Here is a 27,966-nt window from a genome sequence, read left to right as displayed (position 1 = left end):
GCGTGGTACATAATATCTGATCTTAGAAAGAATGCCCACAGTTTTTGAAACTTTTTTAGGTATGTTTAGAATGTGTCCCTGGAAATTCAGCTTGTGGTCAATGAGAATGCCAAGGAATTTGCCATCTAATTTGTTACAAATTTGGGTATTGTTTATTTTGAGATTTATTTGATTAGAGGATTTATTGCCAAACACATACTACTTATATATAGTATGTGTATATAGTGTAACAACACTGCAAACAGTATTGTTGGGAGAAAAAGTTTAGTGCGTGTGACCTTGAATGAGTGAGGGAGCTGCCAGCTGTGTGTGTAGCGATGACTCTTAGTGCCTGAACTAACTATATCAGCTTAGTTGTACAGTTGTGGTGAACAAAACATGTAGATACTTGTATATAAAGTCTGTATATTGTGAATAAAATATAAAACAGGATGGTGGGAGGTGAAAGTGGGCGAGTGAGGCGTTGTTGAGGGAGTGGCAATGAGTGGCTGGCTGGTGTGTGGCGGTCGATCCTCGTTACTTTTTGACTCGCGATACCAACTTAGTGGTTCGTTATGGTGAACAAAACATGCAGATACTTATATATAACGTATGTATAGAGTGTAATAACAGCAAAACTATTTGTTTATTGTTTTATGAACATAATTGAATCACTAATATGCACACCATACTTTTGAGTATAGCGATTATTCACCCCTTCTTATATAAATATATCACACACTATTGAATAATATAACTTCAAAAAAAAAAAAAAAATAAGAAAAAATCAGACACATTGAAATAATTAAGTGATAATATCTTTGTGGCAACTCCCAGCTGTCAGCGCGGGTGACGCTGATAGGCTCTGACGACAGCTCTGTTAATGCCCACTTTTTGCCAGACTTCCTCGGTCAATTGCGCCCAAAATATGTTGCCTGTGAATTTTTTTTTTCCCTGTGCTCAGGGAACACAAATTATCATTTTTAGAAGACTAAATAATTTTTTAGAATTTTTTTTTCTTGCGCACAGGGGGTGTAAATCTCCTCAGGACCCCCTAGCAGCTTAAGGGTTAATCTCCCATTCTAGGTTCCCAAGACCTGGCATATGGCTGTGTGGTGGTGTTGGAAGTCACTGGACAATGGGACAAGTGTGGATAGCCTTCTTAGCAGCAGCATCTGCATGCTCATTTAAGTTAACACCAATATGGCTGGGAACACAGCTAAACTACTGTCTTAAATGTGTTGGAGATAAGATATTGAGAGAAAAGTTCCACTGATGTCTGATTAAGACTTTGTGCCCCTCTTTAATTATTTTTGCACTTCCACTCACAAGATGAGTATGAGGTGCACAATAAACTAGCCTAGTCTGGTGACAATAAAAACCTTCTTTCCAGGTAACCACTGTGCTGCTCAGCCTCTAAATATGGCACCCCCCCCCCCCCCACGTGTGCAGGAAATAAATTCTCAGGAATTTTTATTTAGTGATAAATACCCCTCCGTGATGACGAGTGTGTAAAGAGAAACTTGAAATTGGACTTACATTGGCCGCAATGGGGTCCAGAAAATGTGCTGTGATGTCATGATTCGGTGGTCGCCCGTGGCATAGACACCCAGGGACAGTTCAAGATGCGCGAGTTGCCACAAATAATTTTGTTTTTTTTCATACACTTCCAAATGCATTTTTTTGTTTTGTTTTTTCTTACCAATCCTATGTATAATGAACACGTACACAATATTATAGCAGTAGAACATCCGTACTGTCCAAAGTCACTGTTACATGCATCACAAATGTCTCCACATATACTGCTCATATTTCCAATGTTTCATGTTGAATCATGTATATTTACAAAATATTTACACACTACAGTACCACACATTATATACATTCACCAACACAGTCAGAACTCCGCGAGTGAGCAATGTGCTGCGAAAGAGCCGACAGGGCACAGTGGCACTTTGCACTCAACGCACCAGGTGAAAATGTATCTTCGCTTGTGTTCTCGATGTTGAGTGTTCTTGCAAACAACACAGGCACGTTTACACTTGTCCCGTAATGCTGTGCCTGGCATATACTCGAGCATGTGTACACAAAAATTATTAGTTACCCCTCGGTCTGTCTGGACCTCTGCGTGGCATTGTTGCTGGCACCCCGTTCGTTGCAACAGAGCCCGGCTTCCCATACTTGACGAGCAGTCGGGACACTAGAGCAACACTGAATGTTCGTGTTGGGGGTCCCTCGCTTGATTTTACTAGATACATGTTGAAGCAGTTCAGCACTGCAACATCAATGAGGTGGAAAAAGGATTTTTTCATCCACTTCACAAATTTACTCACACATTCGACAGTACTAAGCATTATGTCACATTTGTCTACTAGGAGCATGTTGACGTAGTCTATGACACAACCGGGTTTATATAATGGGAAGCGTGTTTGAAAGTGCACTTTGCCACTGTCCAACATGGCACCGGTGTCAATTGTCAACATTCACCTCGCGTCTGTTCCTCCACGACATTGATAACATCTTGTCACACTTGCGCAGCTGGCAATCACCCACTGCAATACCTATGCCAAACACTGGCATTTCCCTCCTGTGGGGCTTCACAGTGCCACATACGCCTGCGTTGTGGTCCAGGAGGTATCTGGTCAACATGGGACTGGTATAGTAGATGCCGGTGAACAGTACGTGTCTTGTTCAGCAATGGTCCACGAGGGGTTTGATGACACTGCCGGAGAACCTGTGTGGATCTTGAGCTGGTATGTCGACGTCTGTACCCGAATACAGTATCATGTCTTGTTTTGTGCTAGAGCCGTGTATAGGTATGGCAGGAGATGAGGCTGTTCTGCATATCGTAGGCCTACCATGAACACCTGATGTCGAGGGAACACTGTCATCATTGTCCTCTGGGCGCGTGACACGCTGCCGCTTGCCTCGGCTTGCCGAGGCAGCAAAACCCCGTCTAGTAACACCCTCGCTACTTGTACTTGGGTCATCAACACTACTTGTATCGGAGCCTATGTCACTGAAGCCAGAGAATGATTCACATAGTGGTGGTGGTGACTAACAGTGTTGACCCAGGGCGGCAAGGTAGGCCGGGGCGAGGCGTGTGTACTGTACACACTCCCGACATCATCCACCTCAGTCTCTCCCTCACTCTTACCACACCTCTGTGTAAGGCCTTTCTCTGGATCGTAGACTAAGTTATCATCCATGGCACCACCATCATACCAAAAGTCGCGTATTTCCTCAGAGACGTTTTGCATGATCGTGGCTGACCGTGGAGCGGGAGCTCATGGACGATGCGTTAGACATGGTCGCTTCCTTGAAACTTGAGGCTCCCCACGGCCCTGGGTCATGCTGGGATTTTGTGTTCAAAATGGCAGACGATCACTGGGGCCCTTAGGCATCCATTTTGTATTCGTATCACCGTGTGCCAGTTTTGAATGGTACACTATACCTACAAGATCCCTGAGGCGCGTTGCACACCACCCGTCGACCGCCTGCAGGCGCGGTGCGCAGTTGCACAGTGCAGTGGTTAATAACAAAATCAGAGATAATAAAACATTAAATGATTAGACAATAATAATAATAATAATAGAATGAATGAATGGTTGTTTGCATAATTCAGCGCTTATTTCAATAGCAGTTTATACCTCCCGCATTACTTATCTCTCTAAACATAAATTTATAATTTTTTTTTAAACTGTAGATGGTATAGGCTGCTTCTCTTCTCTTCCTTCAACACATTACACTTGGAAAGAACCTGTACAGGAAATGATGCCATCTTGACCTACATTCTTTTAATGTAAATAGGCTTCTTTTGTCCACATTGTGTGTTCCCAAATGGTACCCCTACTTAACAAATGTACATTACAAAATGACTAATTACTGTGACCACTTACAGTCCACTCTTTAATCGCTGTACCCTTTCAAGGTCTCGTTCTCTAAATTTACGCCGTTCCGTTTTACTCATACCAGAGGGTGGATGTCTGAAATAATAACACACATTAGTTTAATACTTACTTTATACATTTTTTACTTAACCTAGTTTCTGCATTTATAATAAAATACGATAGAAGGATAACCTCAGTTCTCCAATAGTCCCCAGGCTGGATGGATAACACCAACTATTCAGTACTACCAGGCTGGATGGATAACCAAAGTTATCCAGTACTGTAATATAGTAGCCATGTATATCCAACCACCCTGGGTGGATGAACAGTACAGTATAATTTATTACCTTTGCACACAAATCACTTTTTGAGGATTGAACAAAGTTACATTAACTGATAAATTAAAGCTATACAGTCTGCACATATGTTAATAGCTGACAGCCCCTAGGTACTAAATAAAAATAATAATAATAATAATTATAATAATAAAATCCTTCTATCATTAAAATACGTTCCCTAATCATGGGGAAAAAGAAAAACATTCGTTGAATGTATTTAAATTGCAATTTCTTGGTAACTTCAGGGTGCCACCAGGGCTTACCATCTCTGATGAAGGTGCCATCAGTCACAGTTCGCTGGGAGATCCAGCACCACGCAGAGAGTCTTGGCATTTATATATGAAGTTATTCATTTATGCTACCATTGAGAAAACTGCCAGTAAGTCAGCAAGTCAAAACAAACCACAGCTGGCTGCCTCCAACACCTGCAGGTTCAAAAAACCAGCGTTGAATGTAATGAAACGCCATTTTCTGGGTGAGCCTCGGAGGCTTCTTGAAGCTATCCAGACTGATATGTGCCATATTACTGTAGCTTGGTGTCATCAGTCCCTGGAGTTCTGTGCCGACCAGAGCCAGATCCTGGTCAACTCAGAGAGGCACAGGGAGTAATGGCCATATGAACATTCTACATTTAGTCACTTCTGCCATCGACCAGGAAAAGCACCCAGAAAGATAGGCAAAACAATACAAGCCCTCTACTGGTGAAAATTGCAACCTAACTCCAAACAGAGCCAAAGAACTCACCCCATCCCCTCAAAAGAAGAAAAAAAAAGCAAATCGACATCCAACTAGCGTGCCCCCCTCCCATGAGATGGGGGAGGGGGAGCCCGGTCATGCGAGCCGGTCACTCACCCCCAGTTTGTAGAATGATGAATAACCGTCTATCGAAGGGAGGGAGGGAGGGAGAGGAGAGGAGGGGAGGGTATCAGAGAGCCACCAAGGATCACCCAGAAAATGTCATTTTATTACATTCAACGCTGGTTTTCTGTTGGGAGCCCGGTTGGCTTCCTGAAGCTAACTACCCACAGATAAGTAAGAGGAGGACTTACCTGGGAGGCAGCAGCATTGCAGGTCTCATGACGAAGATGAGACAACTGGCCACGACACACATCCCAAAGCAACAAAATGCAACCCGCTTGATTTCCAAAACCCCTATGCCCAAATGTCAACCCAAGACATATTCCCAAAGACAGCAGCAAGAGCAGCATACTTCTCCACATCACAGGCACAAGGGTAGACCGCAAGCTGGGTAGACTTTATAACCCTGCAGACAACCCGAGACACATGAGCCCTGGAACAGAGAACCAGGGAAAACCTGATCAACCCAGAGCGCGTCCACTGTCTTCATACGAGTGGCGTGCAGGAAGCAATGTAAAGCCGCCACCGGAAAAATATGATGCGTTCCCAGCTGAACCAACCAAACATCAACAACACATGGACCCCTTCAGAAACCAGCCATCTCATTCTTTGCCAGAAAAGGAGACGACTGCAAACGAACAAAATGACCCACAGGACCAAAGGAGCAGAATCCTAAAACCAAGGCCACCATGAGGGCCAGGAAAACCACTCCCCAATAGGATTTGAGCAAAGCCAGAACCCAAAGCAACAGATGGACCGGGGGATAAAGGTAAAGGAACCTCCCCCCCCACCTCAACCAGTCCTGCCGGAAAGCGTCTACCGCAAAAGCCTCGCAGTCGGAAAATGGCGCCACTTATAACGGAAGGTGCCGGGACCAGGCCAACGTGAAGAGGTCCACCTCCAGGTGCCCGAACATCCAACAAAGCCAAAAGAAGGAAGCGGTGTTGACCGTCCACTTTGCGGAAAGAGGAATGAAGCAAGACAGGACATTGGACACCCCTGAATGTGAAATGCGAGGGAACGGGAAAGGCGCCATGGCACTGAACACTGAAAAACCCGAAGAGGAAGCTAGAGGTGCAGCAACCGACACAAGGATCCCAGCAACCGTGAGAGTGGTGAAAGAGGCTGCCCTGAATATACCAGAACAGCTTCTGAAGCCGATCTCAGCTCCCAGGGAAAACCAACAGGTCCCCCTCAAAAACAGCAGATGACGGGACTGCAGCCAAAGCAAAGCTGCAGGAGGGAGAGAAACGGATGTGGTCCGAGAATCCCCCACAACGCCCAGCAAAGTTCGAACCCGGTGCAGAACCAGATGGGACTTCTGCCAATTCACCAGGAACCCGAACTCGGCAAGCCGGGAAAGAGCCACATCCCCGGCGAGCAAACATGAAGACCACTGGGTCTTCAGTCTGCTGAAGCCAACCAGTTGTCGAGGTAGGCCAGAACCCTAATATCTAGCAAATGAACACGGGTCACTATGATCTTGGTTAAACACGTGCATACATGAGATACCAGATTCGGACCGAATGTAGGGCAATGAAAGCGACAAGCCTGACACCCGACCATGATACCTAACCAATCCCTGAACCCCGGATGAATAGGAACGTGCCAATAAGCGTCATTGAGGTCCAGAGAAATCGTACAAACGCCCAGCTTGAGAAGAAGCTGGACCTGGGACAACGTAGTCATTGAAAAGGATGGGCAAGGAATAAAATGGTTTAACCACTGTGCTGCGGAGTTTATTGTAATTACCTAAGTGTAGTTACAGGATGAGAGCTACGCTCGTGGTGTCCCATCTTCCCAGCACTGTCATATAACGCTTTGAAACTACTGACAGTCTTGGCCACCACCACTTTCTCACCAAACTTGTTCCAACCGTCTACCACTCTGTTTGCGAAAGTGAATTTTCTTATATTTCTTCGGCATCTGTGTTTAGCCACTTTAAATCTATGACTTCTTGTCCTTAAAGTTCCAGGTCTCGGGAAATCTCCCCTATCGATTTTATCAATTCCTGTTACTATTTTGTATGTAGTGATCATATCACCTTCTTCTGTCTTCTAGTTTTGGCATATTTAATGCCTCTAACCTCTCCTCGTAGCTCTTGTCCTTCAGTTCTGTGAAATTTCCACGATGCGCATGAAATAAAGTGTTCCCAAAAAATTATTTTTTCTTCGTAAAATGATAAATTCCCTTCCCTGAACATATCTATGTAAAAATAAATACCAAATTCAACTTACTTTGGCTGTGAGGACGTGAACAAGGTGCGCCGTGACGTCATCAGAGCCTGGTTGCCCGTGGGTGAATCACCCAGACACGGTCGCGCGGGCCATTGAAGCACCGGGTGTTGCCACAAACATATTTTCAATTATTTGTTTTATGTATTTCCAATGCGGTTTTATTTGTTTTTTTATCGTATATGATGCATATTTGTGTCCTTTACAATATGTATACAGTAGAACGATCATAATGTTCCATGGAACTGTGATACATGTGCCAGTAATGTGTCTACAATAAATGTTTATTGTCACAATATTACCTGTTAACACTTTAGTGCGCGCGGCACTAGCTGAAAAAAAAAAGCGGGTTGTGCGCGCGGCGTTCTGGGCGCTCAAGCGTAAACACAAAAAAGTTTATAATCTTTTCACGCTCCTAACATCAATTCTCGAGCTACGTTTTTCATTTTGGTATCAATGCGTTGGCAATAAAATTCTCTACAAGATCATATGCATAAAATGTCACCCAAGCATTTGGTATCCCACCACGAAGTAAATAAACACGAAGATGACTCGCCGTGACACCCAAACAGGAAGTAAATGTTCATACTCTTTCGTTTGTTGCCAGCCTCACAGTCATCCTACAGCGCTCATTTTGATATCACTGAACTCGCAATAAAATTCCCCACCCAGACATATGCCTATCAATGTCTAATTATGGTATCGGGTGACCCGCACGAGTGTGGGAACTGGGCAAAGTGTTAGCCGTGATTTCAGCAGCGACGACACTGGTGTGATGCAGCGCTTTGAAAGTTTATACTTATTTCACTGTCCTGACATTATTTCTGGAGCTACGTATTTCATTTATATAGCAATGTGTTCGCAATAGAAAGTTCTATAAGAACATGGGTAGAGTTGGCCAACACAGCGTCAAATAAATTTGCGGCGAATAAAATCTTACGCGTGTTTGTACCTGTGAGCGTCAAAAGTTTTTACTTTGCTCATGTTTTTCAAGTTTATACTTGTTTCACACCGTTTTTTTTTTTGTATAGTGTTCGGAATAAAATTCCCTACACAGACATATGCATATCAAATACAATTCCTTGGAATTCACAGCTGTAGAGATGACGGAAAACACACAACCGGAACCCGCTCTTGACACTCCAACTCACACCCGCAACACCCACAAAAAAAAGTTTCCCTTGTTTCGTGTATACTTACTTTAGTTTTCGTGCTACAGTTCTCATTTAGGTATCAAAATATTCCTAAGAAAATAGACTACAACACTAAAACAATCTAAGACAATTATGTGTACTTACCAAAGCAAAGACGATTGTAGTAAAATAAGTTGAGCATTTTATCTCCACGCCACCTCCTTCAGGTACTGATTCCTGAAGTTGCTCAACAGATGTTCCTAGGTGGAGTGAAGCTGGTGCGGGTGATTATTTCTTGTCCACCCAATACACCCTTTTCCTGTGATAAGTGGTGTAACAAGGTATGACGCAAAGTGGAACATCGCATGTCTTGCACGCTATACCAGTTTCCTTCCTGATACCCGACTTTGCACACACTTCACACCTGCGACGTTTGGGGATTTTTACCAGCTCATGTTCAATTTATAGTTCAGGCGAGTCTCTGCTATAACAACACGTCGCTGTTGTCTCTGGGTTGGCAATAAACTACTGTCTGAATCGTCGCTCTCACTATTGTTTTCAAACACTAATGTGGAATATGAATTATCTTCATCAGATTCAGCTTCAGCACTAGGTGTAGACGTGAAGAGAGGGCGCCTCACACCCGACGGGCCAGGTGTTGACGGGTCAGCAGCAGGATACACAGGACCAGTGTCATCATACATGTCTGGAGCATGAACTAGATGTGGAGATGGTGTAGTTGTTGCAGGCCACTCTGCCTTGTCAAATTTCAATAAAGACCAAATAGCAACTTCATGGAACTGGAGCAGAGTTAGTTTCCTTCGATCATCTGTGTTGGCCTTGTACAATGCATAAGCATTTTGCAATGCCATTTGCAAGAAATAAAATGTTATTTTCTTGGTCCACTTGTGACATTTCCTGGCGAAATGGTAATACTTTACCATTTGATCAAAGTGGTCAACACCCTTCATGAACTTATTGTAGTCAACAATTGCCTGTGGTTTGTTCACCACAACCTGCTGTAGTCTTAGTCGGTGGTGCTGGTGCCCCCTCCTCCTCCTCCTCAGTTTGGCTTTCAATCTCATCCTCTGTTGAGTCATCCCCAAGGGGTCTACGGCCCCCAATTTCAAATTCTTCTTCTACATCCTCACCTTCTGCATCACTTCGTTCATTTTCAGCTTGATCAAAGGCATCCAAGACATTGGGAATCTTGGTGGGAGTGAGCCTCACACCAGCAAACCACCTATAGATGGCGGTAATCCTGTCTTTTCCACTTGATTCTGAGGCTCCTGTAGCCAAAACACCGCTTGGGCCTGGTGCTGGATCCATTATTGATGAATTTAGTGTGTTATAAACACACACAAACCGGTAATAATCCTTGAAAACGTGCGAGTTTGGCGGCCGAGGGGAGAGAGATCTGATCGCTCCACGTGAAAACAAAACAATGGGCCTGTCACGTGACCCAGTAGGCCGACGTGACTTGTGGCCTACCCGAGAGAACGGGAATTTCATGGCGCGGAGTTTGAAACAAACCAAGTAAATCGGATTTAAACTGGATTTTTTACAAATATTTTAAACCGCACCGTAAAATTACATTGTGATCCGACAAGCGGTTAAGGAAAACGCCCGTAATTCCAAGTCGAAAATCCAGGAAAGTGTTAAAAATTCACTAAAATTACAATATGTACAGTTTCACACACTATTTACACAGTATCACACTGTATTACACACAGTACTTCGGAAGTGAGAAATAATCAACGAAGTAGCCCATGGTGCACAGTGCGACTTCGCTCTCGTTGCACCAGGTACAGATAAATTTTCGCTTCCCGTTTCTTCATTCTGTGTGCTTGCAAATAATGCACTCACGTACACCCTTGGCTTCAGTACTTGTAGGTTGTATGTAGCCAAGCTTGTAAAGCATAAGGTGGTACTGAAAAGATTATAGGAAAAGATCAATTTGTAAAGTAGTCTTGAAAAGATCGCTTTGTATGGTCCCACGCAGGAAGAGATTCAGCATACCTCAAGAGTGTCCTTCAGTCAGAAAGAAATTCAGGTAGCCTCAAAGAGTGTACTCACCTAATTGTGCTTGTGGGGGTTGAGCTCTGGCTCTTTGGTCCTGCCTCTCAACCATCAATCAACAGGTAATTACCTAAGTGTAGTTACAGGATGAGAGCTACGCTCGTGGTGTCCCGTCTTCCCAGCACTCTTTGTCATATAACGCTTTGAAACTACTGACGGTCTTGGCCTCCACCACCTTCTCACTTAACTTGTTCCAACCGTCTACCACTATTTGCGAAGGTGAATTTTCTTATATTTCTTCGGCATCTGTGTTTAGCTAGTTTAAATCTATGACCTCTTGTTCTTGAAGTGCCAGGTCTCAGGAAATCTTCCCTGTCGATTTTATCAATTCCTGTTACTATTTTGTATGTAGTGATCATATCACCTCTTTCTTCAGTCTTCTAGTTTTGGCATGTTCAATGCTTCCAACCTCTCCTCGTAGCTCTTGCCCTTCAGTTCTGGGAGCCACTTCGTAGCATGTCTTTGCACCTTTTCCAGTTTGTTGATGTGCTTCTTAAGATATGGGCACCACACAACAACTGCATATTCTAGCTTTGGCCTAACAAAAGTCATGAACAATTTCTTTAGTATATCGCCATCCATGTATTTAAATGCAATTCTGAAGTTAGAAAGCATCGCATAGGCTCCTTGCACAATATTCTTTATGTGGTCCTCAGGTGATAGTTTTCTATCTAGAACCACCCCTAGATCTCTTTCTTTATCAGAATTCTTTAAAGATTTCTCACATAATATATAGGTTGTATGGGGTCTATGTTCTCCTATTCCACATTCCATAACATGACATTTATTAACATTAAATTCCATTTGCCAGGTGGTGCTCCATATACTTATTTTGTCCAGGTCTTCTTGAAGGGCATGACAATCAGTCTAAATTTCTTATCCTTCCTATTATCTTAGCATCATCAGCAAACATGTTCATATAATTCTGTATACCAACTGGTAGATCATTTATGTACACAATAAACATCACTGGTGCAAGAACTGAACCCTGTGGTACTCCACTTGTGACATTTCTCCATTCCGATACATTGCCTCTGATTACTGCCCTCATTTTTCTATCAGTCAGAAAATTTTTCATCCATGATAGAAGCTTACCTGTCACCCCTCCAATATTTTCCAGTTTCCAGAACAACCTCTTATGTGGAACTCTGTCAAAAGCCTTTTTTAGGTCCAGATAGATGCAGTCAACCCAACCATCTCTTTCCTGTAATATCTCTGTGGCTCGATCATAGAAACTGAGTAAATTCGATACACAGGATCTTCCAGATCGAAAACCATACTGTCTGTCTGATATTATATCATTTCTCTCTAGGTGTTCTACCCATTTAGTTTTGATTAGCTTTTCCAATACTTTCACTATTACACTTGTCAATGATACAGGTCTATAATTGAGGGGGTCTTCCCTGCTGCCACTTTTGTAGATTGGAACTATGTTAGCCTGTTTCCACACGTCTGCTACGATTCCTGTACACAGGGATGCCTGAAAGATCAGGTGAAGTGGAATGCTGAGCTCAGATGCACATTCTCTCAGAACCCATGGTGAAACGCCATCTGGGCCAGCTGCTTTGTTCTTCCCGAGCTCCTTTAGCATATTTTCCACTTCATCTCTAGACACCTCTATCCGCTCTATGTTGTTCTCTGGAATTCTTATTGTGTCTGGTTCTCTGACGATTTCATTTTGTACAAACACACTTTGGAACTTTTCATTTAATGTTTCACACATTTCCTTTTCATTTTCCGTGAATCTGTTTCCCATTTTCAACCTCTGGATATTATCCTTTACCTGCAATTTGTTGTTTATGAATTTGTAGAATAGGCCCGGTTCTGTTTTACATTTATCTGCTATCCCTTTTTCAAAATTTCTTTCTGCCTCTCTCCTTACTGCTGTATAGTTGTTTCTCGCATCTTTGTATCGCTGGTATGTTTGGGGGTTTGGCCTCTTCCTATACTGATTCCATTTTTGTGTCTTTTGGTCTCTTGCCCTCTCACAATTTCTGTCGAACCAATCCTGTTTTCTGGCCCTGCATCTCTGTTTTGGTATGAATGTTTGTGTGCCTTCCTCGTATAGTTTAAAAAATTTGGCATACATTTCATTTACTTCCCTGCCTAGCAACAATTCTGTCCAATTACACTCATTAAAAAAATTTCGAAGTTCCCCATAGTTGCCTCTCCTTAAATCGAGTTTATCAACTGTTTCAATGTCCCCATTTTCTTCTAGATGATATCTTAAAGCATATTTAATGTCTAACAGGACGTGATCACTCTTTCCCAAGGGACGAAGGTACTGGATGTCAAAAATCTCCTCTTCTTTCCTGGTGAATACTAGATCCAGTACTGACGGTACATCTCCTTCCCTCATTCTTGTGGCCTGCTTTATGTGTTGATACAAGAATGTCTCCAGAATGAGGTTCACAAATCTGCATGTCCAAAAGTCCTCCGTTCTTGCTTCATAGGCCTCCCAGTCTATTGCTCTAAAGTTGAAGTCCCCCAGTATCAACAGTCGTGATTTATCTTTATCTGCTTGTACAATAATATCTCTCATGACCATTATGAGGCCCTCTCGTTTGTCATCCAGTTCTTCCTTTGTCCACGTGTTGCTTGCTGGTGGGCTGTAGGTATTTACAATTATCAGCTTATCATCCTGATTCCAGACCTGCAATGCCATTATGTCAATATCTCGAGGGTTTTCATATATTAACTCTTTTACCTTCAGGTGTTTTTTCACCAGTACAGCCACTCCTCCTCCCTTCCTAGTTTTCCTGTCACGTCTCCAAACTGAGTAGCCTCTTGGGAATATGACTTCATGTATAATATTTCCTTCAAGTTTCGTTTCTGATAATGCAACAATATCTGGGACCCTAAGCTGGATTATATCTTGCAACTCCAAAGTTTTTGACCTCACTCCATCTATGTTGGTATATACAATTTTCAGGAACATGTTCCCTTTTCCTTTGCTCTTTACTCCCCCTTCCACTACTGATCTTGTTGCTTTGTTTTTATGTACCATTTCACAAGCTTTCCAGTCCCTGTCACTTTGTAAAAAAAAGAATTTCTGTCTTCTTCATTTCTATCCCCATTTAAACGTTTTGCCTCAATTAGGTTCATTTTCAGCTTTTCTCTGTCTTCCTTGGAGAGGTCTTGTCTTATTGACCAAGATTTGCCAACCTCAAAGGTGTACAGGTTCCTGAGCTTATTGGGCTCTATTATATCTAAACTTGAAACTGTGTATGGAGTCAGCCTCCACCACATCACTTCCTAATGCATTCCATTTGTCAACCACTCTGACACTAAAAAAGTTCTTTCTAATATCTCTGTGGCTCATTTGGGCACTCAGTTTCCACCTCTGTCCCCTAGTGCGTGTGCCCCTGTGTTAAATTACCTGTCTTTATCTACCCTGTCGATTCCCTCGAGAATCTTGAATGTGGTGATCATGTCCCCCCTAACTCTTCTGTCTTCCAACGAAGTGAGGTTTAATTCCCGTAGTCTCTCCTCGTAGCTCATACCTCTCAGCTCGGGCACTAGTCTGGTGGCAAACCTTTGAACCTTTTCCAGTTTAGTCTTATGCTTGACTAGATATGGACTCCATGCTGGAGCCGCATACTCCAGGGCTGGTCTGACATATGTGATAACTGACCATAATAAGCATTATTATTAACATAACATTGCAAATGAGCCTTGGATTAGCTCAATCATTAACGATAAAGAGAACTTAATACAGAAAAAGCATCAAAGACTTATTAGCAAGGATTATGTTAAACTGTATCTTACAGAACTATCCTTCATTTGCAACAATTAAAAAAACACCAAAATTGAAAACAAAAGTGCGAACATTGCTATAGTTCACTTAGACGGCAAAATAGTAAGTGCAACTGAACCTCGTGCTTCTTTCAAAATAGCCACTGCATCAGCATGGGTCAAACCGGCAAGAGATTGTCCATTCACTTCCAGAATCTGATCGCCCCGTTTTAGGGATCCTTCGCGAGCTGCTGCACCGCGTTCAAACACACTTTTCACATATATGGGCAGATCTCCCAAGTTGGAGCCAAAGCCTCCAACAATTGAGAAACCTAGACCATCGTCACGTCTTTCGAGCAAAATTGTCCTTATGCCCAATGGTTCCCGAGTCTCCTGTTGTGGATGTTGGTGTGGTTGTGGTGGTGGAAGATGGTGTGGCTGGTGGAGAGGGATGTGTATGCGGGGAATGGGAACGGGGGGCTCCGTGGATGGACTGTTGGAGCTATAGGGGAACTGTCACTTATTGTCACTGGCCAAGTACTGTTCGCATTGTTATTAGAATTGGCTTTCTTGCCAGCCTTGAGCCGCCCCAGCTTCATGGAGACTGAACCTGGCGCACATTTCAGGATGGCTGCAGCTTGCTCTTGGGTTGCTTGCCGGAGATCCTTATCATTCACCTCTAAAATTTGATCTCCTTGCATTAGACGCCCATCGCGCTCTGCTACACCACCTGGGACCACATCAGATATAAAAACTCCTGGTCCATTCTTGCATCCAACTATTGAAAGTCCAAGACCCTTCCCAGATTTTTTGGCGAGCTGGACGGTGATGGTGTCATAGAGGTCCTCTTCCTTTTGAGTTCCTTCTTCACGATAAACAACCATCTTCACCTTTGAAGGTGTTTGATGTGGTACCTAATGTTCTGAAAGATTCCTTACACAAGTTTCTAAAAGCTGTTCTTATGTTAGCCAACCTGGCATATGCCGCTGATGTTATCCTCTTGATATGAGCTTCAGGGAACAGGTCTGGCATGATATCAACCCCCAGGACTTTGACTCCTAAAGTATTTCATCTCCCAAGTGATACCTTCTATCTGGTCTCCTGCTTCCTACCCCTATCTTCAATACATTACATTAGCTTGGGTTAAACTCTAACAACCACTTGTTCGACCATTCCTGCAGCTTGTCCAGGTCGTCTTTAAGCCTCAAGCTGTCCTCCTCTGTCTTAATCCTTCTCATAATTTTGGCATCGTCAGCAAACATTGAGAGGAATGAGTTTATACCCTCTGGGAGATGATTTACGTATATGTTTAGATATATTACATATCATTTAGTGTCCGTCAGTTAGGAAGAGTTTCAGGTATTCTTGAAAATATCTATGGAAAACCGCTAACACTGTTCATCTATGCTATTTGTGTCAGATGCATTATCACTGAACACAAAACTATTTATCTATGTATCATCTAAATAAATAGCATAAGATTGCAAGGATGACACTCAGAGCTACAACTGGATACACTCGCTGTATCGTCCTCATAGGTGCTGTATCACTTGCATCCAACCTTTGTGTTAGGTCCTTATTACTCCTAGCTTCCCCAAAATTATGACCCTTATGTTCTTCAAACAAAGTTTGAATTTCACCGACAGAGCATTATCTTTCAACACCGCGTCGGACGGGTGTTTGGGAGCCAGATTCGCGTGTGCCACCCATGGTTGCTCATTCAGTACTAACTCGGCCAGCAGCCCTAGGGCATTCTGGGAATTTTTTCCACGATGGCTGCCTCTCACTGGAGGTCCTAAGAGTCCATTTCGTACACAACCAGCCTCGTACATATTTAGAATTGGTTACAAAAAATCAAAACGAGTTTTCTCGGTTGGCGCAGTTTCCCGCCGACCGAGAATACTCGGTTGGCACAGTTAAGTGGTTAAACTGGACAAGTCTGAACTTGAATGAAGATCCGTACAGTCCTGTTTCGGAACAGGAAATAGGTGGGAAACCCACTTGAGGGACGAAGTCGTTTCGACCACACCCAAGCGAACCCTCTCCAAGATGACCCGACAGACTGGGAAGAAGCCTGCCCTACCTGCCCCTGAACCCCTGATATGGAGAGGAGCCGTTCAATGCCACCAAAGGCCGGAAGAAACAACCTTGTAGGCCCACGAATTGCTGGACCAGGCTTGGGCAAACAAAGCCAGCCTCCGCCCCGTCAACAAAGTGCCCCCGCAAAAGGGCCGACACGACTTCCAAGAAGCCAACTTCAGCACAGAACGACCATCGCGCTGACGAAATGAATGCCCAGAGGACACACTCCGAAAAACTAGCACCGAGACCTACCAAAACTAAAGCCCATGCACGACCACCCCAGGAGGAGCAAGAACACCCCCCCCCCTTCCCCCAAGAGCACCAACAAATCAGGAAATGATGGTGGCAACTAGCAGAAGCCGCCGACAGAAACTGAGCAACACAGTCCTCTGGAAATAACAGGAGACAGAATGGAGATGAAGACTGCAAAGCCAGGGCCCAAGTGGAATCTAAAGAGCAAGGACATCCTGCCTACATGCGAGACAAGAGGTAAAAGGCAGACACCACCTCTAGGAGGATCAGTACAAACAGCATCAGCACGGCAGCCGAAAGACAGTCAGAGGACAGCTCCAGCAGACCGAAAAAGCGCAAGACAGAAGACAAATGACCGCAAGTTCAATAGTTATCTGCCACTTAGGCAGCTGAAAGAGTGGGAACCTGGGGATGCAACTGCACCAGACCCACATCAGGAGAAAGTGCAGGGGGCAAAGAGGGCCTCACTGAGGAACTCCAAAGATCCCCCCCCCCCCCCAAGAACACCTGCAACACCGAAGAAACCTCCCACCACTGAAGCTTGCAGATCCAACAAACCCCGCACCAAGCTCCCAAAGAGAAGAAAGGATAGTCTGCCAACCAGGAAGACTCTTGAACCTCATACCGCACCTAATACGAGGAAGAAGAACCAAACTCAAACGATGACAGATCCATTATAGAGGCATAAATCGAATCTCAAGCAGTAAGCACCAAGGACCTCCAGAACCTCCACAGGGAAAACCAGAGAGGAAGGAACCCTCTGAAAAGATGTATCCGAGGAGCCCAAAGGCCCTGGAAACGAACCTGGGGGGCAAACCGCACCCAACTCAAATTCATACAGGGACAGAGGATACAAAACCCTGGCCCTGCAATAATAAACCCTGCCCAGAAGGCATATGGGCCCAGGTAGGATCAAAGGGAGTCCAGGCACTCCAAGAGGACTCCCCGGGATTCCCTGACATGCCCCGGGGCAGAATCCTCATCAATGCCCTACCTCATCCTTGAAATAAAAGGCGGAGTCCTGGGTAAAAGCCGAGCCGACTGAAGCCTCGACGGGAAAATCGGGCTCAACCTGTCCCCAAATCTGAAGGGGCAGTGCCCGAAGCCACCCTAGCCTCATCCCAAGCTAAACTCTGCCCCGGCCCCAAAACCCTCAGATGTTAGGGAGCCAAAAGCAGGGGCATGAGGGGCAGGGAGAACCACACCACACTAGAGTGGTGGACCAAGTGGCTGTATGTACAAAATATATCTTATCTGAATGTTACTTGAAATATTACCGACACTTAACAACTTCAGAAATACCGGAGCCCTGCATTTAATGACCTGGGTACAGCTCCATATAGGCCGTTAAATCCAGTGGATACTGACAAAAAACCAGCGTTGAATGTAACTGAAAAGCCATTTTCTGGGTGAGCCCCGGAGGCTCCCTGGAGCTTATCGGGCTAATGTATGTTATATTAGACCGGGACATTAGCTAAGGAGTTCAGACCTACCAGGGACCAGCGCCAGAACCTGGCCCCTTCAGAGAGGTTTCAGGGAGCAATGGCCCTGGAAAACCCCTTGTGGTTGGGGTTTTCCTTATCTGCCATCCACTGGGTTCAGGCACCCAGAAAGGTAGGCATAACAAAACAAACCCCACATGGTAAAAACTAAAACAAAAACCGAACATAGAGGTAGAAAACTCCCTACAATCACAAGGAAACAAGCAAACATCACACTTTACTGCCGCGCCGATCGTCCGCACAGCCCTCCCCGCCCTGGGAGGGGAACGGGGAAGCCCCAGACCTACCGCGTCGGCTGCCAAGCTCCAGTTCAGAAGCTAAGCTTCAACCAACGCCAAAAAAAACGCCGACCGGTGGGAGGGAGGGTTGCCAGGGAGCCTCCGGGGCTCACCCAGAAAATGGCGTTTCATTACATTCAACGCTGGTTTTCTGTGGGGAGCCCCTACGGCTCCCTGGAGCTTCATACCCAAAGAGAAGGAAAAGAAAGGGCTAACCCGGGAGGTGGCCGCCACAAACTCTGTAACGCAAAGCCAAGACAACCGGTCGCAAACCTGCGACCCAAGGCAACAAGAACGCCCAAGAGCAGACGCGCATAAGGATGGGCGGTCAAGACCCTGTGCGACCCACAAATTCCTGCGCCCGAAATGAGCCCAAGACGTCACCAACACAGCAGCAAAAGCTGCAAACGTCTGAACAGCACGGGCGCAAAGACAGACCGCAGGCTGGAAGAATGAAAACACTGCGGACGACCTGGGAGACCCGAGCCCTGAAAACAGGGAACGAAGGAACCGGATCAACCACAGTGCATCCCCAGACACGGTACGCCGGCAACAGCAAAAAGCACAACCAGACAACACAGGACGCACCCTCCGGCCAAACCAATCAAGTACCAATACCCCAAGAACCCCTCCGGAAAGCAGCCGTCACGACCGTCGCCAGGACAGAGAAAGGCTGCACACCTATAAAGCTACCACCAGTACCAAAGAGCAGGAAACTGAACCGAAGGGGCTACCACAAACTGAGGGGAAGATAAGATAAGGCACCCTGAACAAGGACCAGGATGGCTCAGGCGATGCATGAGCAGGCCGGAGGGGAAACAAAACACGAGAAAACGTATGAAACGTCATACTGTCGCCAAGACGAAGCTTGCAGGTGGGACACCGTCAACAAATCCACCTAAACACCATAGAGATGGTGATACCCGCGTCAAAATACCAGACGCGAAGAGCCAAGGAGAAGGCCTGAACCAGTCACGGACAGGACCGATTCGGCCTGCTGAAAGAGGCAGAGCCTCGGGAAAAACGCCCCGGGTACGGACACCTATCAAGCAGCGTCTGAAAAGAAGGCCGGGCCGGCCACCATGAAATCATAAGGACTGTTCTCATGGGAATGGGCTGCAACCGAGCCAGAATCCGAAGCAACAGCTGGACCGGGAGAAGAGGAACGGGTACCCCCCACCTCGACCAGTCCTGCCGAAAGCATCCACCGTGAAGTCCTCGCAGGTGGGAAAGGGCGCCACAAAATGGGCGACGCCTAGACCACGCTTCACCCAAAGACGTCCATGGCCAGGAGTCCATACGCCCGACAGAGCCAACAAAATGAATCGGCGACGACTTGCCAACCCACGAAGAGGAATGAACCTAGACAGCCGTCCACCAGGACGCAGGACACACCCCGGACACGAACCTCACGGTTAGCCAAACCCCTGTGGTTCCGGCAAGAACCACCAGAGAACAGTCCGAACAGAGCTGAATGGTAGAGTACCTAGTGACCCAAACCCTCCGAAGCGCAAACCAGACAGCCATGAACACCCGAACCGTGCTGTGAGCCCGACGGACAGACAGACTCCACCAACCTCGGCCGACCTGGTGAGCACTGGTCACAAAGCCCCAGCCGAGAGACGACCCGTCCGTGAACACATCGAGCGAAGGCTCGGGGAGGTGCCAAGGCATGGAACCCCGAAAACCCCAAAGAGGAAGCTGGTGACGCAGCACCAACACAAGATCCCCGGAGGAACCCAATGAATGCAAGAGGCGGAAGGGGAGTCTCTGCAGGAACCAACCGACGCCGTAGCCAAACCCGACTCCGCGGGCAGACAAGCACGCCGAAGTGCAGACTCCCGCACAACCACTCAAGCAACCGCTGAGCAACCCGGGACCCCCTCCTGAACAGCCGAAGGCGGGACCACAGCCGCAGTAACACTTCTGGAGGGAAGACAATGAGGGGCCCAAGAGCCTTAAGCAAGGCCCAGGTTCGAACCCAGGACGGAAACAGATGGAAAAACCTCCAGATCACCAGGAAACCAAACCCGGCGATCTGGAAAGAACCATCCCCTGGCGAGCAGACAAGCGGACTGACTGGGAGCCCACACCAGCCAGTCATCGAGGTAGGCCACACACCGAATCTCAGACTCAGACAGGGCACGAAGATCCGGTAAAGATGCAAAAAGTATACGAAGTGCCCATTACAAAATAGGGAAGGCAATAAAAACAGCAAACCTGAAGCCCCACCACCAACCTGTGCTAGTCCCAGAAAAACTGGAGAGGAACGTGCCAAGAAGTGACCTGGAGGTCCAGGGCCACCATCCATGCACCCGGCCCCAATTGAATCCGAACAGGAGACAACAGTCCTCCAAGGAGAGCATAGGATCCAGGGCGCAGACTGAAGAAGTCCAGAAGAACTGCAGACGGGAAAAGCTCATAACTGCAAAGAGCAGACGGGAAGCCCAGAAGGATGGGGCGGATCGACCACGCCCCACACACCCACGAAGAGGAAATGACGAAGCGCAGGGGAAGAAGCCCACCCCGCCAGCTCTGAACCCCCCCCCCCCCCCAAGGGGAAGAAGCCGTCCTCCGACGCCAGCAGAGGCCGGAAGACAACCCAAAGCGCCCACCAACAGCGGGACCATGCGAGAGGCAACAGAACAAGCTGCTCCCCCAGCGCCCAGTCAACAGAGAAGGGAACAGAACCCCTTTCGAAAGAAAAAGTACACTACCGAAGTCATGAGGAGAGACTACGGGAATTAAACCACACTTCGCTGGAAGACTAAGAGTGAGGGGAGACCTGATCACCACATTCAAGATACCCAAGGGAATCGACAGGGTTGATAAGGACAGGCTATGTAACACAAGGGGCACACGCACTAGGGGACACAGGTGGAAACTAAGTACCCAAAAGAGCCACAGAGATGGATTTTTTTTTTTTTTTTAGTGTCAGAATGGTAACGGGAAAGCACTAGGAAGTAATGTGGTGACTCCACACACAAGTAACGAGGCTGACCCCCATACAATTTCACATGTAAACATGATAAGAGCCCAATAGGCACAGGACCCTATACATCTGTTGACAGACGGTTGAGAGGCGGGACCAAAGAGCCAGAGCTCAACCCCCGCAAGCACAACTTAGGTGAGGACATATATTGTAAAAGTACAAGTCGCCGACTAGTGGGCAGAGAGCACCACGCCGGTCAGGCAAAGGAGGCACAAAACTGCATCAAAAGGCCCACCTCGACAGCAAAACCGCAAAGTCCCAGCACAACCACAACATGTGCCAAGACCCAAAAAGCTCAGTCTGCAAGCCAAGAAGACCCCGGAACCCCAGAAGGCAGCACCGGGACACACGAGGAAACAAAGTCCCCTGAACCCACAAAAGGGGGCCCAAGAGGAAGAAACCTCCAGAACAAAACCAAGGACCCAAAGGAACCCAGAATCGAACCAGGGGGAGCCCAAACCACCACATTCGCCGGCGGAGAACACCACTGAAAGGCAAAGCACAGCCCCCAGCAGAACCCCCTGGGAAAACGGTCCCAACAGACCGAAAACCGAGGGACAAGGTGTGGGAGCAAGCATACCAGCCAGGGGCACTGAGCCTAAACCCAAAGGCTCAGACCAAAAACAGAAAAAATGGAAAAACCCGTTGTAAAACCAACAGCCAAACATTCCCAGAGGAACAGGCAACGGCAAGAAAACACCAGAAACACAAAGAAACGACAACAGAACAAAAACCCTGAAAAAAAATTGAAAACTCACCCGAGACGCTCGCTCGCACACCCAGACGCATGTAAACAAACCGCAACGCCGCCCTGGTGGCCACGCCGTGAAACCGGCAGACGAAAATGGCCGCCAGCAGGGGCTGTGACCGACGCTAAATACACAAAAACACACCAGCAAATGTGGGAAGCTAGCAGACTGGATGGGCAAAAAACGTCGCCCAACAGCAGAAAAACCCCGGCAGGGGCAAAACCGCACCAGAACTGCTAGCAGGCATCCCCCACAGCCCCGGGAACCAACAACAGAGGCCCCGGGGCAGAGCCGTCCTCCAAGCCCTCCGCCCTTAAAGAAAAGCAAGAGCCCATGGGAAAGGCAACAAGAAAGGGCCGCTGGTAAGACCCAGAAGCCTTGGCAGGAGGCACAGGCTCAAACCTCCGTCCCCAACCCGAACGGGGCAGCCCCCGAAAACCGCCAGAGTCTCTGCCGCAACTAAACCCCGCCCCGACCCCGAAACCCGCAGATGGTCCGGAGCCGGGAACATGGAGGGAAAGGGGCGAACTGCACCTAACCAAACGGGGCGGCCACGGGGCATTCGAGTGGGAAACCAACCTAGCATGTTGCAGCAACCTAACCAAGCTTGCAACAGGGATGCCGCCTGTACTCTGAACAGTAATAACATCAGGAGAGTACTGGAGAACAAGCAGAGAATCACTCGCAAGACTCCGGGTCAAGGTGTCAGTGACCCAACAGGCAGCATGACGGAGGTAAAAATGGCGACTGTCACCCGGAGACAAGGGAACAGCAACCAACGATCCCGTACAAGACGGGTTGGAACCCGGAAGACACATTCAATGGTCCCCCGAGCCCAGACAGGGGTTTCCAGGGCCCGTAGGGTAACAACTACGGGAAGCCCGGGCAAGGTGTTGCTAACCGGTTAAGAAACCCAAACATAACAAGAGGATAGATTATAGCACTGAAAACCCCTGAGACGTGTACAACCACGGGGGCCTAGCAGAGGGCCGCCAAACACTACCAGTGGAACTATAACCACCTTAGGCAGACCCCCACCAGGCATGAAAAATTAAAAACAAAAGAAAAACCCCGCAAAAGTACACCAGTCTTCAGAGGCAACAGAAACCAGCCGCCGCTTAGGTGGCAGGCTGCGCAACACCTTGACGCCCTAACCAGCACAATACCAATCCCTACCCAAGGCCAAACAAGGGCCACAAGCCCCAGCTGGCCCCAAGGGCGAGGCAAATGTCGAGCAGCAAGAACCTCTACGGGAATGGTTCCCGAACGCCCCAGGGAAGATAACCCTGTTACGCAAGGGCAGTACTCACAGGGCAGCTTAGGGAAGTCAGCCACTAAGCACATGCAGCCCCGGCACTGATGAAGTACTCCTGGCCACCGCACACCACAACACACGGCAGTGAACGCCACACAAGGCAAACACAGCCTAGGAAACTGAGGCCAGAGAAGCGTCAATCCCGGTTGACATTAGCGAACGAACTGGAGCTTGGCAGCCGGCGCGGTAGGTCCGGGGCTCCCCCCTCCCCCTCCCGGGGCGGGGAGGGCTGTGCGGACGATCGGCGCGGCAGTAAAGTGTGATGTTTGCTTGTTTCCTTGTGATTGTAGGGAGTTTTCTACCTCTATGTTCGGTTTTTGTTTTAGTTTTTACCATGTGGGGTTTGTTTTGTTATGCCTACCTTTCTGGGTGCCTAACCCCGGTCGATGGCAGATAAGGAAAACCCCAACCACAAGGGGTTTTCCAGGGCCATTGCTCCCTGAAACCTCTCTGAAGGGGCCAGGTTCTGGCGCTGGTCCCTGGTAGGTCTGAACTCCTTAGCTAATGTCCCGGTCTAATATAACATACATTAGCCCGATAAGCTCCAGGGAGCCGTAGGGGCTCCCCACAGAAATACAAGTCACAGCTTCGTATCATCTTTTGCAGACGACTTTTCTTTTCCCTATGACAAAAATTATCATGAAAATTACCTCTACTGAAGACATTGAAAAACTACATGCAGATATTAATAACATTTTTGACTGAGCAGCAGAAAATAACATGTTTAACACTTTCGCTCACCCCGCACGCCACCCCTCAATAGTGCGATATGGGACCCAGGGTGTCACAGGAGCGCGCGTAAATTCTGAAAAGTGTATACTCTCTTCAACTTTGTCACCTTAATTCTCGTCCTACGAGATTAAATTTGGCATCATTGTGTTCGCAATAGATTTCTCTACAGCACTAAATGCATATAAACTCCAAAAGCCCGGCTTATTACCCGCAGCAAACAGAGAAAGTGCGAACGAGTTTCCCAGGAGCGCGCAAACGCGATAAAATGTTTTCACTATTTTCACTCTGGTCACCTTAATGTTTGTCCTAGGTCTTTCATTTTGGTCGTTAATGGGTTCGCAATAGAATTCTCTAGAGGAACATTAGCATATAAAATATAAAACCTGGTCATGCTCCAACCGCCGACGAGTTGAAGACGGGCCATGCGTTAGCCGGGAGTGAGCGCTCAGACGCCTTCCAGCTCACTCCCAATTCCCTTCCTTTTCAAGCCTTTCTTTCGCAATTTTCTTCCTGGAAGGGCCTTGTTCATGATCACTATCCATCGTGGAGTAAGGGTAGATAGTTTCTAAAGTCACAGTAAGAAATATTGCCATGGAAAATAGCCGAAATGTTCACACGTTTGAGATGCGAGGGGAGGCGACATTGGTCACAACAGTGGAGCGAAAACAATGGGCCCACGGCATGTGCCAAGCCACCTGAGGGCCACGAGGCTCAACAAAGAAAATGGGAAGACATCGGCGCACATTTTAAAACCGGTCCCAAAAAAATCGGATAAAAACCTGATTTTTGGCGATTATTTAAAGTGGATGACCCAATGCTGCGTCATCCCCGGTATTACCGACAGTAAACCGATGACGCAATGCTGCGTCATGCCCGGGCGAAAGTGTTAATAGTGATAAATACCAGTACTCAGATACAGTAAAAATGAGGACAAACAAAACATAGGGTACAAAACACAATCAAATCTGCCCATAGTAGGAAGGCAGCAGGTAAAGGATCTGGGAATAATGATGTCTGATGACCTAACGTTTAGGGAGCATAGCCAAGTAAATATTGCGTCAGCCAGAAAAATGATGGGATGGATTACAAGAACCTTCAGATCCACGGATCCCATCACAATGGTTGTACTGTACAATTCAAATCACTTGCGCTGTTCTATCTTGAGTACTGCTCGATACTCACTTCCCCCATTCAGGGTGGGAGAGATTGCTGAAATAAGAGAGAATACAGAGAACATATACGGCATACATAGACATGATAAAGCAACTGAATTATTGGAATCATCTCAAAACTCTCCAAATATACTCCCTAGAAAGGAGACGAGAGAGTTATCAAATAATAAACACAAGGAAAATACTGGAGGGCCAGGTCCCAAATCTACACAGTAAAATAACATACTGGAGTGAACAATATGGAAGAAACTGCAGAACAGAACCAGTGAAGAGCAAGGGTGCCATTGGCACAGTCAGAGAACACTATAAACATCAGAGATCCACTGTCGTTCAACATACTGTAACCCCGTGATTATCCGGGATTCGAACATCCGAAAAACGCCCTTATACGGCCAAAATCGTGAACGGATAAAGTTATCACAATATCCGGCCAAAATAGCCACAGGGACCGGATTAAAGCAGGTTTTCTGCAGAAATTACACTATCCGGTCAGTCCCCCGGATAAGCGTGCCTTTGTCCGTATATGAAAACATGAGGCGGGCATGAGGCAGGCCATACGGTATTAAACCCGTCTGCCAGAGACTCGAGGCGCATGGTGGTGGGGTGGGTGGGTGGTGTCGGGAGAGAGGGGAGCATTGGGAGGGACCACCTGGGGGGATTAGGGGGGAATGGGGAGTGGCCTATACACTACAGTACAGTAATTACTATCAATTTTAGAACAATTCATCATAGCCAAAATCAAAAGAAATACTAGTAATTATGTAATAAAAAATTCCATACAAGTTTCCTAAAAACAATTTGCACAGGCTGAAGTTTCCTTCAAAAATATATATTTTTTTTCCTCCTGGCGGCCTACTGTAACGTGCCTCCTCCCTGCCCCGACTGGACCCGTCCAGGCCTGGTCAAGCCATGTGCTCTCTAGCCTCGTGTTACACCACAGTGCCGCGCCATTAGTGAAATATTTTTTTAAATAACTTTTTTATTTTCATAGTAACTTTGAACATTTTTGGCCAAGACTATGTCTGGTAGCAGCATGAATCGTTCTGGAGGTGGTAAGAGGAAGAAGGTTGTCCTAACACTTAAGGACAAGCTACGTGTTATACAACTTTGTGAACATGGCCGGTCGACCTCAAGTGTTGCCAAGGAATACAATATAGGCACTAGTACTGTTTCTGATATAAGGAAACAAAAGAGAAACTTATGCAATTCATTTCAACCGTGTGAAAGTGAAGGTGCAAGCACTAGCAGAGGTTTTGTTAGAAAAACTATGAAAACTTCGACGCATGTGCAGTTGGATGAGGCTGTGTATAAGTGGTTTGCTCAGCACCGCACAGCTGGCGTGACAATTCGCGGCCCAGAAATACAAAATGCTGCAAGCAGGTTTGCTGCAAACCTTGGAATAAAGAATTTCGAAGCGAGTGAAGGGTGGGGTGCAAGGTTCAAGGGTAGGCACAATATTGTGAAGAGGAAAATTGTTGGTGAAAAACTGAGTGCAGATGAAAGCAGTGTAGAACCATTTAAACGTAAATTACGAGAATATATTGTGGCAAATAATATTTATTCGTATCAAATTTATAATGCAGATGAAACTGGGTTGTATTGGAGGAGTTTACCAGAAAAAACTCTAGCAATGAGGAGTGAGGGTTGTGTGCCAGGACGTAAGGTTTGCAAGGACAGGCTCTCAGCCATGATGTGTGCGAATGCCGACGGCACAGACAGAATCACGTGTACAATTGTTGGCAAATCTAAGAAACCAAGAGCCTTGCAACATTGCATGGACAGACTGCCAGTGAAATATTATGACTCAAAAAATGCATGGATTACACAGGAGATCTTTCTTTCCTGGTTTCATGACGTGTTCTGCAGGGAAGTTCGTGCCTATCAAATTAAGAAACTCAAAATAAGGCCAAGCGAAGTTCGGGCTTTACTGTTGCTTGATAATGCGTCCTGCCCACCCCAGAATTGACACGTTAACCTCACATGATGGCAAGATAACGTGTATGGCACTTCCTCCTAACACAACCTCTCTCATTCAGCCTATGGATCAGGGAGTTATCTGTGCTACGAAGAGGTTGTACACCAAAAAAATGCTAAACGAAGTTTTGGTGGTTTTGCCTCTTCCGGAAGATATTGAACTCGGTGTGGATAACAGGGCTAAAAAAAAACTTCAGAATTTGAAGAACTATACAATCAAGGAAGCCATCTATAACTGGGCCAAGGTATGGAGTGAAGTAAAGGAATCGACTTTGAAAAATTCCTGGAAAAAACTCCTCACGTCTACGGTCAGAAATGATGAAGAAATGGATTTTGAAGGATTTACAGATGAAATCCATGGAATGTTTAGAAATGCCAGCGAAAACTTAGAAAGACAGGATGTGGTTGATTGGCTTGAACATGATGCCAATGATCCAGGATATGGTGTGATGAGTGAAGACGAGATTCTACAGTCTGTTACTGGTGAGGTGGACGAAGAGGATGAAGAAGGCAGTGAAGAACCAACACCAATGACCACGAAATACAGTACACTCATGACGTATGTTGACGGATTAATAAATTTTTCATCAAATTGTGCTCATCCAGAGGTTGGAAACATGTATCCGTACCTTAGGCGAACAAAAGAGCTGATCATACAACTGATCAGTGAAC

At 46.4% G+C, this 27,966-nt stretch overlaps 2 protein-coding genes across 3 annotated transcripts in view; both read right to left on the bottom strand.

Annotated features, from left to right (window-relative positions):
• Positions 1-27,966, bottom strand: part of LOC123769720 (uncharacterized) — a 190,819-nt gene that overhangs the window by 66,952 nt on the left and 95,901 nt on the right. For both annotated transcript variants that reach the window (XM_045760932.2, XM_045760933.2), the window contains exon 5: positions 3,879-3,965. In XM_045760932.2, coding sequence (XP_045616888.1) covers positions 3,879-3,965 — 87 coding nt within the window. The remainder of the gene's footprint in view (positions 1-3,878; positions 3,966-27,966) is intronic.
• On the bottom strand, positions 13,912-20,671 carry LOC138350378 (multiple PDZ domain protein-like). The gene is given in 3 exon segments (XM_069301000.1): positions 13,912-14,752; positions 14,755-15,160; positions 20,600-20,671. Coding segments are annotated over 3 exon segments (879 nt in total). The 3' UTR covers positions 13,912-14,351.

This window comes from Procambarus clarkii, chromosome 45 (genome assembly GCF_040958095.1).
Source record: "Procambarus clarkii isolate CNS0578487 chromosome 45, FALCON_Pclarkii_2.0, whole genome shotgun sequence".
Taxonomy (NCBI): Eukaryota; Metazoa; Arthropoda; class Malacostraca; order Decapoda; family Cambaridae; genus Procambarus; species Procambarus clarkii.
This window is presented reverse-complemented; position numbering and strand designations above follow the sequence as displayed.